The sequence below is a fragment of the Aethina tumida genome, chromosome 6 (genome assembly GCF_024364675.1).
Source record: "Aethina tumida isolate Nest 87 chromosome 6, icAetTumi1.1, whole genome shotgun sequence".
In the NCBI taxonomy this organism is placed as follows: Eukaryota; Metazoa; Arthropoda; class Insecta; order Coleoptera; family Nitidulidae; genus Aethina; species Aethina tumida.
In genome coordinates, this window is record NC_065440.1 from 9,086,399 (window position 1) to 9,102,978 (window position 16,580).

General features: G+C 28.0%; 1 protein-coding gene across 1 annotated transcript; it reads left to right on the forward strand.

The window, feature by feature from the left end:
* The first annotated feature begins 11,418 nt into the window (after positions 1-11,418).
* LOC126265983 (uncharacterized) lies at positions 11,419-15,860 on the forward strand. Its single transcript, XM_049969090.1, has 4 exons — positions 11,419-13,022; positions 13,530-13,804; positions 15,473-15,640; positions 15,721-15,860. Exons 1-4 carry the CDS (start codon positions 12,544-12,546, stop codon positions 15,858-15,860), a joined length of 1,062 nt encoding a protein of 353 aa, XP_049825047.1. The 5' UTR covers positions 11,419-12,543.
* The last annotated feature ends 720 nt before the right edge of the window (positions 15,861-16,580 follow it).

Sequence of the window (16,580 nt, forward strand, 5' to 3'; positions counted from 1 at the left end):
GGTATGTCCTGTGTTCCACTCATTATTCATAGATGACCTATTGACTGGACGTATTCAGCAAAATTTGTACATTTTTATACCAGTTATTATAGCAATAAAATTTAAAAACTCTTTGATTCATAATACTACTAATGTCACAATTACAAAGTGGCCACATGTAAGAAAGCCATTGACATGTGAATCTGTATCACACAAGAAATTCAAAAATAATATATATTATTTAAAAAATATTGGTAATTTTTAACCTGGAAATCTAAACAGGAAATTCAATATAATATAATACAATACAATTTTCATTATCTGATAAATTAAAATCAAAACACTTTTTATATACAATATTTTTTAATGTGTAATTACAGTAAACTGCGTAAACTTTGTAATTTGAATGGGATTTATAGAAATTTAACGTAGTGAAACAAATTATTTTAAAAATTAATATTTTATTAAATTGACATTTTTTGTCCTATTTTCCTACGCTTCTCTGATGTAGGGTGGATCAAAAGATTTTAAATTTCACCCTCTTCTTTTTAATAGTATCTCATGTCCTAGACAATTAAAATAGAATCTTTCCAATTTCGAAAGCTTTTTGTTATTCTAAAAATTCGTCTTTATGAATTACTTCAACGAGAAGTTCTTTGGACCTGAATATACAATAAAATAGCATAGATTAGTTCCAATAATATTTAATTGATCTTATATCTGAAAGTAATATTCTATAAGTTCTATATTATAATCGTCTCATAAGAACACTTGACTGACACAATTTCGTCTTCAGAAATAATTCCTGCAAATATAAAAATTTAATTATAAAAATACACAATATAATTTATAAATATCCATGAAGAACATCTACAAATAAACCAGCAGGCTTTACAATTTTATTGCATTCTTCTTCAAATTTTTTTATTGCTACTACTTTTTTAGTAATCTTGAATTGATCTAATATCTCATTTAAAATAAATTGTGAACATTGGGTAGATTCGTTATACTTCTCATCTCGTTCTAAAAGATTATCCACAATATATGATCCTATTTTCTTCAGTTTCCTGTTTCTTAGTTCAAGTAAATGTAAACTTTTGATTTTTTTCTTAGACCAAGAAGCAAATCTACGTGTGTTTGGCATTTTCTAAAATTAATATTGCTTTTATTTTATTATTGTATACTATAATATTTAAACGTACATGCTTCTTTGATTTTAAATTTCATATTAAAATTATGTGTCACTTGATTTTCCAATTTTATAAAGTCTAAGTTAATTTAACTACATAATACAAAATAGGTTAAAGACAAGTTATGTAACAACACGAAAAAATAATAGAAATAATTCAAGAATATTAATATTTAAAAAAAAAACTATATATGTATTTAATAAAAAAAAATAAAAAAAAACGAACTATCATATTTATTTTAAATACACTAAAGTCGATTTGAAATGAACATAAAACATTCTTCAAATAAATCAATCAATCTTTATTTATAATTTCACGGGGAGAAAAACTAACAACAAACAATGAACACGGAATACAAATCCATCCAGACGCTTCCAATGGAAAACCAAGGACACAAAAATATGAAATAATATCACAATTGTGACAGATACAAGTAAAAATTAATTAATTAATTGATGACATGAATTAACAAATATACATAACACATACGAAACAATAATACAGCAATATAAAAACAAAAATTGAATAAAAAACTTACCTTTAAAAGTTTATAACAAATTACACTTCGTCTGATGACTAAAAAAGACTAATTTGTTTCTCTACTTGAAACTGATGTTTCTTCAACCACCAAAACTGAACTAAAATTTCTAAGTCAAGTACTACCCGAACAGAAAAAATCCATTTGGTTTGTTCTTACATTTCACTTAAATTTCGACCCAAAAAATTACACGCAGGTTACATGCATTGATTTGTATAACTCATCACTTTGAGGATGCGAAAGTAAAAGTTTGAAGTAAATACAAATTCAGAGCTAGGATCACTATTAACTTTGAGATCATTTTTTTTAATTAATATTAGATTTTAAATTGACTTCCGTATTTGTATAATGTATTTATTATATTTGTTTATATGATAAAATGTGATTGGTTTACAACTAACTATACGACAAAATATCACAAAACTTATTAGCACTAATAAAAAGTTAATAACTGTATACGTTATTATATTTTTAATATATATTATTGTAATATATATTAATTTTATATAATTTTTATTAATAAAAATATAGTAAGAATTCACAAAAAGAAAATATCACAAAACTTATTAGTTTTGTATTATATATATTATTGTATTATAAATTAATTTTATATAATTTTTATTAATAAAAATATATTAAGAATTACTATTACTATTATAAATTTCATAATCTATTTACAACCAGTAAATTCACTATATGTATGCGATCTCAAGTGCGGTCCTGTTTTCGAACCGAATGTTTGTTTGATTTCGTGGCGGCACCACATTACGGGCTATGTTTTGTTTTGCATCCTTTTCTGGCCGAAAGTGTGATTCCTTGTCTAGTAAACGCCGCTCTTAAATAAGATTTGGGGTCCGCAACATTTTCCGTTGTCTTTGCATTATTAGAATGAAACTTTTGGGTCAGTGTGAATATAGAAAATATTCGTTTCAATATAAAGAAATGGATCAATAATAGAACTACAATTATAAAATAAACAATGATAATAATATAATAAATAATAAATATTTATTTGTGGTTAATTATTAGAATTATCTTATATAATAAGTTTATTCTAAGGAAAATACTATTATTATTAAATTATTTAAATATATATAATATACTTGAAATATACAAATATTTGTTGAAACATTAGAGTATAGATTTATTTTATATTTAGAAGTGTAGAAATTAATATTCAATGATAAAATTTCTTGTAAATGTTAAACATTTACATTTATATAATGACGTCTAATTTTAATAACAATTTGTTATAGAGGCTCGAATTCGGCGCAGCACGATTTTTGTAGCAGATCGCATCTGTTTACTAACAAGATTAATTATCGATTAATTATCCTGGCGAATTACAGAAGTTTTTCGAATTACACAAATTGTCGAAAAATTCATATAAATATTTAATTGAAACTGTAGCACCCACGATTCAGTATACAAATACAAAAATGAATAAAATTTTTTTTTTTCATATTATAAAAATAATTATAAACTTTATATAAGAATAAAAATATTTTTAAAATTTTGTATCTAATAATAACATAAAAAATATTTCTATTTCATCGATAAGGTCTATTGCTCTTTTTTTATACATCTTACACCCTTAAATGTACATCGTTTAAAATTATTGCGAATAGAAGTCAACAAATATGAATCTAAACAAAGAAACGCGTATGCGAATAATTTTCCTTAAAGAACAAGGTAAATAGTGAATTTTATATGTAGCGAAGGAAGAGAACCTCTACATAATAAAATAAATACAATTTTGTGATTATAAAATGAATTGGGAAACACTATGGTCATTGTGCAAACCGACTTACTGAGGTCTAAGATGATTTAGATTTATGAATCGAATCGAAACACGACGTGAATTTTGTGACATATTAATTTTAAATTATGTATCAACTACAATGTTGGAGATTCGCAGTAAGTTTCTTTCTTATATTCAATTTTAATAACAAAAAAGACAAAAAGAAACACTTCGCGGCTAATATAAACAGCAGTAACGTTCCGAATACAAAATACACACATACACAGAAATAATTATAAAATTGATTAGTATAAATAATTTTTTAAAAATCCATTGTTGATAAAAATACGCCAAAATGGTGAAAGTATAAAATAATTTTAAATATCAGGTAATTCATATAATTTAGTCATTCTATTTATTCATTTATTTTTTCTTAAATTTCTAAATATTTGTATAATATTACGTACAGAATCTCATAAACAATTTAAATAAATAAAAAAGTACAAAATATGTGTAACTGAGGGAATCTGAAAACGATAGAATGAATCTTATATTTTTTTTCTTTTCATTTACAATATTGATATTCAATTTATTTGTTTAAAATAAATATCAATAATAAAAAAAATAAATAATAGTAATTACAAAATTATATAACATGAAAATTTAATGTATACATTTTACACACGAGGCTATTTAAACTGTATTTAACAACATTTAAAAAATAACATTTATAGAATCAGATTACAAATGATGAATGAGTTATAAGGTACAATAACAAATAATATTGAAAGAAACAATAAATGAGAAACAAGAGTGAGGATCTTTTTTGAACAAACAAAAGTGCTATTTTTGAATTCATAGATCCAAATTTTGTTTTCGTCGCTTTTTACAACAAAATGTATGATATATTGTTAATAATTATTGTTAATTTATTGTTTTAATTTTAATCTACATAAAGAAATTAATACCAAAATTGTCCATAAAATAAAGTTTTAAAAAAGTAACTGGGTGTTGTGAATCATGACCGTTAACTTTTTATTTAACAGCATAAGAGTAAATACAATTAACAATTTGCCATTATTATTAAATAGAACATTACATGCTGATAACATTTAAGTAATTGTCGTATATCGTTAAATTTCAACTCATAGACACGAACAATTTCTAATCACTCGATCTTTTTTATTATATTTGTTCATAACATTTAAAATGTTTTAATATGCACTATTTTACGTTTCGTAAATACTTGGTTTTGTTATGAAAATAGTTTATTTTATTTCTTGTATGTAATATTTTAAATATTTTTAAAATATATCACAGTAGGTCAAATACTAATTTAAATCATTTTTAAAATAATTCAAAATAATATTAATTAAGATTATTTTAATACTTATTATCAAAATAATCGCTTTAAATATTGACTTATTATAACAATTTCAACAAAACACAAAAATATTCTCTGAATAATTAAAGCCTAAAGCCAAAATTAGTTAATAATTTGGTGTGTTTCAATCCTTGCAGTCCTGTTTATAGTATAAAATGTTGTTCTGTAATTTCGATACACTTTAACCAGTGTCAAAATTTATATAGACTAATTCAGTTTTTGAACCAAAGCGATGGTAACAGAATGTGACGCTTCGGAAAGTGGCAGACCACTTATGCATCCGATAGTATGTAGAGCACTGAATGGAGAACTCAAAAATAAAATAATGGTAAGTATGTTCAACTTTTTATTAATAAATTGTAACTGAAATAAACATTAATGATAACATTATAAATATAAATAAATGAAACCTTTTTTATAATAGTTATCTAATTATCTAAGACATCTGTATATCTAAATTTAACAATTGGTCTTGGCTTGATTCAAATGTATTGCACTGAGACCCTTCAGAGTTTGATTGTAAAGGGGTATAATTTCCCAAGAATGAAGGCGGACCCGAAGTACCTACTTCATGCGACATGGATGAGTATTCCATGGGTTGATTAGATGTGGATGGGTATCCCACAAACTGATTTAAAGTGGATGGATGATATCTCGGGAACTGACCGAACGAAGGGTTATGCATATTACTATATTGAGGGTCCTGAAACGAAAACCTTTGCTCATGCACATGCCGAAACATTAATTGGTCGATTTCCAGCATTGCAACTCCTCTGCTAAATGGATCTAAAGATCTCAGTTTTGTTGGAAGCAATTTGCCATATAAGGAACATTCATCTGGAGTAGATGATTCCGGTTCGGCTACTTTTTTTAAGAGTAGCAAAGCTTTCTCCATTCTACTTTCATTAGTACTCATCTTTCTCTTTTTTCCCTTTTTCTTAACATCAGTATCAAATTCGTCTTTACTATCTCCATTGAAGTAGATGGGGTAGATGGAGCTGTTGTTGAACTATTTTCTTCGTATAGTTCATTGTTTCCTATTAGGTTATCGATATCCTCTACTACCTAAGAAAAAAAAAACTGGAAGCATTAAAATCATTTGAGGGCATTACAAGCCTATTATGAAAACGTTTTTATACACAGCTATTCAATGGTATTAAATTCTCTTGTAACTTCGAACTACTACGTTTCAGTAAATATATGAAAGTTGTTATTGAGATCGAAATTAAAATTAAATTAATAAAAGTGTTAAATTCACATTTTTTACTCAATGATATATTTTTAGTTACCTAACACACCAGATGAATGGCGTAAGGTTGCCCAAGAGTTTGAAAAACAATGGCATTTTCCGCCTTATTTTGGGCGCTATAGACGGAAAACACATAATTATCGAAGCTGCAATAAGCACCGGGATCGAGTTTTTCAACTATAAGGGAACTTGCAGCATTGTACTTATGGCATTAGTAAATTTATGAATTTATATACGTTGATGTTGGATGCCAGGGAAGAATTAGTGACGGTGGTGTATTCCGAAATACCACTTTATACCAGAAACTGCATAAAAATGAATTAAATTTGCCTCCAGATGAACCATTGCCTTTATGAAAGATAACATTGCCATATGTGTTTGTGGGGGATGATGCGTTTGCTTTGTCCACTCACATGTTAAAACCATATGCTGGAGTTTACGACAAAGGTAGCCCGAAATGAATTTTTAACTATCGCCTTTCTCGTGCTCGAAGAATAGTAGAAAACACGTTTGGTATATTGGCATCCATTTTTAGAGTATTCAGAAAGCCAATACTTCTCGAACCTCATAGAGCCACAGAAATTACCATGACTTGTGTGTCGCTACACAATTTTTTACGTAACAGCAGAACGTCTAACGGAAGATATTTATCCCCAGATTTATTAGATCATGACAATAGTGGTCAGCTAATTCCTGGGTCATGGAAGGAAGGATATGAAAAAATGACTTCGTTCTTACCACTTCAACAAGTTTCTAAAAGACCTGGACAATAGGTTAAATAAAATCCTATCATTATTCGAATAGTATTTTATTCAAGACCTTCATTTCTTAAGTGAAAATTAATAAAAGTAAAACAATTTATTTTATATTCGACAATTCAGTTTATATAAATAAAAATACACGGAAGGGTTAAATTATGGTGTATATTGATTTAAAATAAAAACATCGAATAGTACGATTCAGTTTTATTTTTTCCAACTGTTTTCGTTTCCTATTTTTGCTTTTTGTTTTATTTTGACTTGATAAAATTGCCTCAAAATTCAGTATTATACTGTATGTGATAAGAGCTTTCGAATAAAATATAACAATAGAACAGATATTTCGAAACTGTTTTATTTTTTACCATTAATTATCTTGTACCATTAATTCCTCATAAAATAAATCTAAAAATAATTATATATAATATATGATATTATTATCGGCTTTCACTAAGCACCATCTACTACCCCAAAAAAGGGTATTCAGTAAACAGATAATTAAGAAAGAGATGAATAATAATTGTGGTAAATAATAAAAATTTGAACCGATGAAGTTATAGAAATTTGGAAATATATGTTTAAAATAAGATTTGTCAAACGAAATATTTACTACTACTACTACTACTACTACTACTACTACTAGATAATAATGTCTTTGTAATGTTTAAATCAATCTAGTATTAATTTAAAGAAACTGAAACAAAATAAGGTTGGAATGGAGAACATTTTAAATATTCCATGTTTTTTGTTAACAAAAACAATTGTAGACTGGTTATTTGTTAATTTTAGTAAAATTGAGATAAAACCGATAAAATTTTACTAGAAATATCACATGAAATAAATAAAAAATGTGTACTAGTTAGTCTTTCATTCTATAATATAAAATTTTGTATCTATATTAATAACATAATATTAATATACCTCCGAATTTTTTGTTTCATTGGGTTTGTAAATCCCATGTAAAAATTTGTACATAACAACAAACCAGTTTGGTTTAAAAACGTCTGCAGTTCCCTCTTCAGTCAGTACTTATTTACAGTCGGCTGCAGAATGGCATTACCACCCTAAGGTCCAGTGAGAGAGAAGGATACAGCAATAATATACTTGTACAAGTGAAACAACATATTCGTTGTCTTGGTGGGCTGTGCTATACCATAAATTAACCCAAAAATTCAATGAATTTACATTTTTAAAGTAAACATCTTGTAAGGTGAAGTAATCCCATAATTTGGGTAAAATAAATAAATAAATAAATACAAATATTATAAAATCGAATGAAAAAGTAACTATTACTCATATTTTATTTATTTCACATTTTCAATAATAGAGAATTTTTTCTCAATTCTACTAAAATTAACAAATACTGATCTGTCACTGTTTTAGTTAATATCCAAAATTAATATTATTATATAAATGTTCTACAAATTATTAAGTTAAAATAAATTCAAATTATTTTATTATTTGTGATTCAGTTAAAGCAATATTCGTTTCCTAAATTTGAAATATTTAATAATTTTTATTATTAAAGACATATTTTTATAGTAACAAAACGAAATATAATATACAATAAAATAAAAAAAAAACAGTTTTTTAAACCATTTGTCAAATAAGTGTTGTGTCGGTATAATTGAATTACATCAATAGAATTATTTCAGCTAGAGTCTCAAAAAATGAGGTAGACATTTTGTTTCAATTAATACATAATTGTATATAATATTTAATCCCAATTATTGTTACAATTTTTAAATTCTAAGAAAAGTAAAAATTTTCCAAATTTGGGTGGCCCCTCATTTAAATTTTATAACTTACCGCAATTAGTATTCATCCTTTTTTTTCCAAATTTTGGTGGCCCCTCATTTAAATTTTATAACTTACCGCAATTAGTATTCATCCTTTTTTACTATATCTGTCCCTTGTATACCTCTTTTTGGTGTACTGGACGGAGCTTATCGATAACGGGTCTCATAGGATTTTGTTTCCAAAGTGGTAATGCCATTCTGCAACCGACTGTACATAAAATACAAATATATATATATATATATATATATATATATATATATATATATATATATATATATGTATATATATACTAGCTGACCCGGCAAACGTTGTTTTGCCATATAAATAACTTTCAAGTAATTTCTAGTGTAGACAAAAAATAGCTTACTTATTATAAGTATGTATGTATGTTAGAATGTGTATATTGTATGTATGTAAGAATGTGGTGTACGCGTGAACTAAGCATGGAGCTCTGTGAACGATGAGGGAATATAAAAATAACAAAAGGCAAACATTATTTTTAAGTTATTATAATTTATTCCTTAAAATTATATATCATTAGTTAAACAATTACGACAGTAACACTAACCAACAATATCAATCTCATAATGCTGTAGCGTGAACAATATTTACTGTTAGTCCTTCTTCAGCTAACACAAACAAACTGGATGGTTTACCCACTCGAGAGCATGCCACGTATAATTGTCCGTGTGAAAAACATGGTGTTCTCAAATCTAAGCCACGAATAGACATCGTTTGACCTTGGGATTTGTTGATAGTCATTGCAAATGCCAATCTAATCGGAAACTGAATACGTTTGAATTGAATTGGCACATCTGTAGGTGTAATAGGAATCCGTGGTATTAGTATTTTCACCTCTGAACTTGCCATTTAAAATGCTGGCTTCGATCACGTTTTTCATTAATTTTTGAATTACTAATCGGAGATGAAAAATGATTAAATTACTAAAATGGCTATTAAGAAATAAGGGTTGATCGTAGAAGGGTGAAAATTTAGGATTGTATGTATTTTTGTATGTTGTATCATAAAAAAATAGAAACTAAAAATTTTGTCTAAAAAATAAAAAAAAAAAATCCCATTTAGGGGGATGAAAAATAGATGTTGGCCGATTCTCAGACTTACTCAATACGCTCACAAAATTTCATGAGAATCGGTCAAGCCGTTTCGGAGGAGTATGGGAACGAAAACTGTGACACGAGAATTTCATATATAAGATATATATAAGATATATATATATATATATATATATATATATATATATATATATATATATATATATATATAGGTTTAAAGCTATTTAACAAAAAGGAGAAATTATTCAAAGTACTAATAATATAAAATAAAAGTAAAATAAAACAAAATAGTACTACTAAGTGACTAAATACTAGGATTAAAACTAACTCATATATAGAAATTATAAAAATTATTTATTTATTATATCTTCTGTCGGTCTTAGTTATCATATTTGTCCAATTCTTTGATAGCATTTTTACAGTGTTTATTAATTGATGTATTTGCAATAAAAATATTCTGAATATTACATATATGCAGAGTTAGTTTTAATCCTAATATTTAGTCACGATTTTTGTTTAACTTCTAGCATCTTTCAAAAATGCTCTTCAAACATGAGCTCTTAATTTTAATAGCAAGGTTCTTTTCATCTCAGTTTTCCATAGGGAAAAATCCATATTGATCCAACATAAAATTTCTATTTATATTTCTTGTAGGAAATTGAATGCTATACAAAAAGAGAAAATAAAGTTCACATTCTGTTACCGTGCATCGTTTTGGTTTAAAAACTGAATTAATATAAGTTTTGGCACTGCCTCAAGTGTATCGAAATTACAGAATAACATTTTGTAATATAAACAGGACTGCAAGGATTGAAATACACCAAATTATTAACTAATTTTAACTTTAGTTATTCAGAGAATATTTTTCGTGATTTGTTGAAATTATTATAATAATTATAATATTTAAAGCGATTAAATAATTAACAAACATTAAAATAATCTTAATTAATATTATTTTGAAAGATTTTAAAAATGATTTAAATTAGTATTTGAGCTAATGTGGTATATTTTAAAAATATTTAAAATATTACATACAAAAAATAAAATAAACTATTTTCACAACATAACCAAGTATTTACGAAACGTAAAATAGTGCATATTAAAACATTTTAAATGTTATGAACAAACATAATAAAAAAGATCGAGTGATTAGAAATTGTTCGTGCCTATGAGATGAAATTTAACGATATACGACAATTACTTAAATGTTATCAGTATGTAATGTTCTATTTAATAATAATGGCAAATTGTTAATTGTATTTACTCTTATGCTGTTAAATAAATAATTAACAGTCATGAATCGCAACACCCAGTTACTTTTTTAAAACTTTGTTTTATGGACAATTTTATTATTAATTTCTTTATGTAGATTTTCATAACAAAACCAAGTATTTACGAAACGTAAAATAGTGCATATTAAAACATTTTAAATGTTATGAACAAATATAATAAAAAAGATCGAGTGATTAGAAATTGTTCGTGCCTATGAGCTGAAATTTAACGATATACGACAATTAATTAAATGTTATCAGTATGTAATGTTCTATTTAATAATAATGGCAAATTGTTAATTGTATTTACTCTTATGCTGTTAAATAAATAGTTAAGTGGTAAGTTAGCGTCAGTTTTGATAATCTTTGTTTAGCATTGCTTATTTCCATCAGGAGTGCGTTTTTTAATGATTTTCTTCTTTTTATTGTGTTTTTTGTGTTGTTGTTTGTGTTAGCGTCCTTTTTATTTACCATCCCCTCCTGAAACCCCTACATCAACTCTTAAAAAAATAAAAGGTAACTTTTTATTCAAAGACATGATATAAATTAATCATATTTATTTTAAAAATTGTGGGTACCACTAATGTAGAATTTAGTCCTGTAAAATCGGTATTAAAACCAACAAAAATTTATAGTAGAAAACGGATATTCAGAGTTATGGAAAATGATACAGAATTAAATGTTATCCAATAACCTGAAAATCCTTCAACTCCAAATATTTCAATGGCATCCTCCATGCTGAATTATGATACAATAATGGCAGCAGAATATCAGAAAAATTCTTCTCAAAAGAAGTAAGTGTAAAACATATTAATGGCAGGGGTAGATTGTAGACACCTGTATGTTTTTATGATTTGTCTCATTTTTCATTTTTTTTTATTTTTATTTTTGAAACCTTAAACCATATTATATAACAACTTTTTTGTTTACATTCTTAAAAATATTTGTATGTTAAGAAAAGTTTTTTCATAAAAATCATGTAAATTAAATTTAGAGCCATAGATTAGTTAAATTTGTCAGTTGATCAACTATAATTATCACATAATATTTTTGCTTCATTTAAAAATTTCTTACTAAATATTTGTTAATTTAAACCTTATTTTCAGGTCCAAGGAGAGCAACCGGGGTAAATAAGAAATAAGTTGAGTTGAAGTGCACAATACAAAAAATTACGAGAGCAGCTAAGAGGGTACACAAAAAAACATTTAGAAACAAAACAAAAATTGAAACTTATAATGGCAAATATAAACCTCACAAATGTTTTGAAGGATGTTAATGACACCAATGTAAGTTTTATTGAGAATCAGATTAGTAACCAAAAATTGAAACCTAGAGAGAGGCGATTTACTATGGAAGATAAAATTTTTGCTTTGTCTGCATTTAAGCAGAGTGGAAAAGTGTACAGGTTCCTTTCCAAAATTTTTGGTTTACCTAGCCGCAAGATTCTCTCCAATCTTTTAAGCCAAATTCTATTCCATTGTGGAATTAATGACAAGTTTTTTAAACATTTAAAGAGTGTGGTGGGTAAAATGAAAAAAAATTGGTACTTACTGTGTCTTAATGTTCGACGAAATTTTTTTGAGTTGTTGCATTTCATTCAATCCCAACAAAGATTTTGTAGAAGGTTTTGTTGATTTTGGAGCCAATGATAGGCGAGCAAACTTTGCTGATAACGCTCTAGTTTTCATTCTGAAAGGTGTTCACAAAAGTTGGAAACAACCCATTTGTTTTTATTTTTGTGAACGTACTACTTCAACAGTATACTTAGTGAGGGTTTTAAAAGAAGCAATAAGACATGTTCGTTTATCAAGTTTGAAAATTGTCGCTACAGTATGTGATCGAGGAGCAACATATAATGCTGCCATTAATGTTTTATTAAATGAGACGAATACTTATTGTATAGAAGAAAATATTGAAAACAAATTTCAAGGCTATTTAATTAATGGCAAAGAAATCGTTCATTTGTTTGATCCTCCCTATTTGCTAAAAGGTATCCGAAATTCTTTATTAAATAAATTATTATATTTTAAGCAAGATGGGTAGGATAAAGTTGCTTCTTGGTCACATATTATAGATATTTATAAAATGGACCAGAAAATTGGGAATTTTAGTCAGTTTTCAAAGTTGACAGACGAACATGTCTTACCTCGCAAAATAAGAACAATGAGGGTAAAAAACTGTACACAAGTGTTGCTACAGCTCTGAAAATTAGGGCTGAAATCAGTAAGGAACAGATACCAACTTCTCAATATTTTGTGGACCCTAAGGCAACAGAAACAGCAGATCTTTTACTATTTTTTGACCAACTCTTTGATAGTGTCAATGGCAGTGCGATAAATTCTCCTGTAGGAAAAGATTTAAGAAATGTGTTGACATTTAAATCTAGATATTTCATGTTTTGGCAACAATCCCTTCCAATTCTAAAATCAATGTATTTTAATTTCCCTCTGTCTTCCCATCAAATTGTCACACCATCATTAAAAACTGGCATTTTACTCTTCGTGGCTTCTTATATTTTTCGAAAAAGTTATTAGACATGGAATTTAATTCGTTAGACCCAGGTCGTTTAACCAAGACCCTCTTGAAAACTTCTTCGGTCAAATAAGAAGTCATGGAGTGAGAAATGTCAATCCAATGTGCATCTCCTTTATCTCCTCAACTAAAGCTTTAACAGTAAATTTTATGTCATCACACTTCCCAAGTTTTAACTGTGGGGAGGATTTATCGACTGGGGCATTGGATAGTTTAAAAGACCTCATTGCACAAGAAGACACTAGTGACTCAAACAGCGAAATTGATCTTGTTTCAGAATACACACTCTGTATAAAATCTCAGATTTGTTTGTAAGTTTACGAATATTTTTCACAATATTTCTTCTATAGTTTTTAACACCCTTCCAAACATCATTTAATTTAATTAATTTAAAGAAAATTGTATTAAAATGTGTTCAAACAAGAAATTCAGAATTGAAACCTTATTTTGTGCGAGACATAAAAATTTAAAATTGTTTTTTTTTATATAAAATTGTAATAAATATTGTTTATTTTATTATATAAAAATTATAAATAATTTATTAAAAGGAAAAGGCAGTGGTCATAAGGATTTAGACAATTTAGTTATCAAAGCTTTTACTAAATGTTTAAAAATGAAAAAATAAAAAATGTATATTAATAGTCTGACTTTTTTATTAAAAATATTATTATAATAAATAAAAATTAAAAAATGAATATAAAAACCTAGACCTACGGGATTCCCCTAATACTTAGTTATTTTAGTACTGTTCGGCCCCAATAGATGGCGCTGTCCACATTTATTTGATCACCAAGATTTACTACGGAGTTAGCAATCTATAAGTGTATATAGTCTTTGGTCAGAGCCAGAAACAACACTCGAGGACAGTGCCAGCCACGTCGTAAACATGGTATGCGTTCAAACATTCGAACTGTTAAGACGTGCGATTGCGAAATCCAAATCTAGGTAGGAATTTATATATATTTCTTGTAAATAATGCCTCATTTGTACTAATATCTGTGTTTATATTCATTCTAGTTGAGCACGTAGCCATTTCTTCGTAACTTTTGTAATTTCAAATGATACCCCGATTGGTACCATTACAAGTTCTAGCAGTGAAAATGAAGAAAATGTTATAGGTTCAAAAACAATTATAGGAAAAGCCACCAAAGGAATAACAATGAAAGGGAAGAAAGACGAAATATCGATGAAACACTCTGAAAAGATTGGATCCAACATACAAAAAACGATGCCTTAGATGTGAAAAACTAAGTACCTTGGCTTCTGATGATAATTAATTCTAATACCAAAGTTCATTAGTATAAAGTTCTATCTTAATCTGTTCTTGGGGGTAGGATAAATATTGAACGTCATCGACTTCATTATCATAATGAATCAACAGCAACGATCTTGTAGACGTGACTAATTTTCTAAATATCTGAAAATGGCAAAAGGAAAAATTACAACTGGAAGCCAAACTCTTTCAAGTATCAGTTTAAATAACAACTCTCTCTCTCTAAATGAAATTGACCTTAATGTACTTGCCACAGATCACAACATGTCTCCATTAAAATCAATCAAGACAACTTCTAGAAATGAAGTATTTCATACTAGCCAGGTAGCTGGTGGCTAGATGCTCCATTAAATAAATCAATAAGTAACAATCTCTATTGAATCTCTAGATGAATTTGTCAATACAAATAACATAATTGATATGGACAATAATTTACTAGTTATAGATACCAACATATATTCAGTAAAATCATCTAAGGAAACTATTACAAATGAAATATTTCATACTAGTCAAATAGCTAGTCCCTCATGGATTAATGTCCCAATCGTTACTCATAATATTCCATCAAATATTTATGATAAATCTAAACAATTATCTAACAAAACTCCTCTCCAAGGAATTATAAACACCATTCCAACAATGATGAATGAATGATGAATGGGCGCAATCTCAATAATTCAACAGTCACATCATCCATCAACGAAATTGAGAAGTTTTATAAATCCATTTTGGAGCAAGTGTCAACTGAAGATAATGAACTGTTCATTCCCATTCAATCTGACAAAACATTCACACCTATTTCTACAGATGAAATAGATGAAGCTAAGAAAAATTGGCCTCACAATAAGCAAAGTACGGTTAATCCCATCTTGTCCTTGAGCTTTAATATTTAATTCAGTTCTATTTTATAATATTCAGTTTCTCACTAAAAGTCGCCTACAGTCGCATGCGTCATCTCGCAAGTGCGGTGATCGACGCAAATGTCAGTTCTGTTCCAGGGCCTTCCCCACCTATGTTCAAGCGAGACAGCATGAACACAGGACTCACCCGCAGCCTCCAGCCGAAAGCGTAGTCCTTCAACAGCCTTCAATCCCCCCAACTTCTGAGCCGGATGGAACACCTTCTGGTCCGCACCACCTGCATCTTGGCGATGATGCAGTAGGAGATTGCTATGTACTTACATTTTTTTTAATAAAGAAATTTAAATAGCCAAATGCCTCGTGACGCGCATGAATGGATTAACGAGATTCCCCAGTGGGACAGTTCCCTATCCACTGGGAAGTGGAGAAAATTTGAGTGGTGACAACATAGGGACACCGTGTAAGGGAACGGCCCTTTATAAAAAAATAGAGAATTATAGGGAAAGCAAATGGATAAAGGACAAATAGAAGGGGCGGACCCAAAGAGGAGTGTAATCGTACCACGAAGAACCTTGGAATTTCACCGCCCATAAGGGATCACCATCAATGAAGAGGGTGCTAGAGGAGACTATGGAAATAGTAGATCAGGAAGAGAAGAACTTAGAAAGTAAGAAGAAAAGACAGGAACCGGGAAACAACGAGGAAGAACAGAGGGTACAAGAGGAATACATTGAGGGGTAAATAGTAAGGGAGTCGGTGAAAGAAGATGAGAAAGTAGATAAAGAGAAATTTGAAACCCTCATGAGATGGGCGAGGGATAGTGTAGAGGGGGGGAGAACTTAGATAGAAACTGGGACCTGGTGGGAGAAAGTAGGGTAGAAAAAAGGCTAATGGAAATAGAAAAGATGAATGAGAAGAAGCTAACAGAATTA

What these genes read in the sequence shown, in the direction of transcription:
- LOC126265983 (XM_049969090.1), top strand. Translation starts at nt 12,544, where the DNA reads ATGTTCGACGAAATTTTTTTGAGTTGTTGCATTTCATTCAATCCCAAC. An exon ending in TGTTTCAGAATACACACTCT is followed by an intron (nt 13,805 to 15,472) that starts GTATAAAATCTC and finishes ATAATTCAACAG; the next exon opens with TCACATCATCCATCAACGAA. An exon ending in TTGGCCTCACAATAAGCAAA is followed by an intron (nt 15,641 to 15,720) that starts GTACGGTTAATC and finishes TCTCACTAAAAG; the next exon opens with TCGCCTACAGTCGCATGCGT.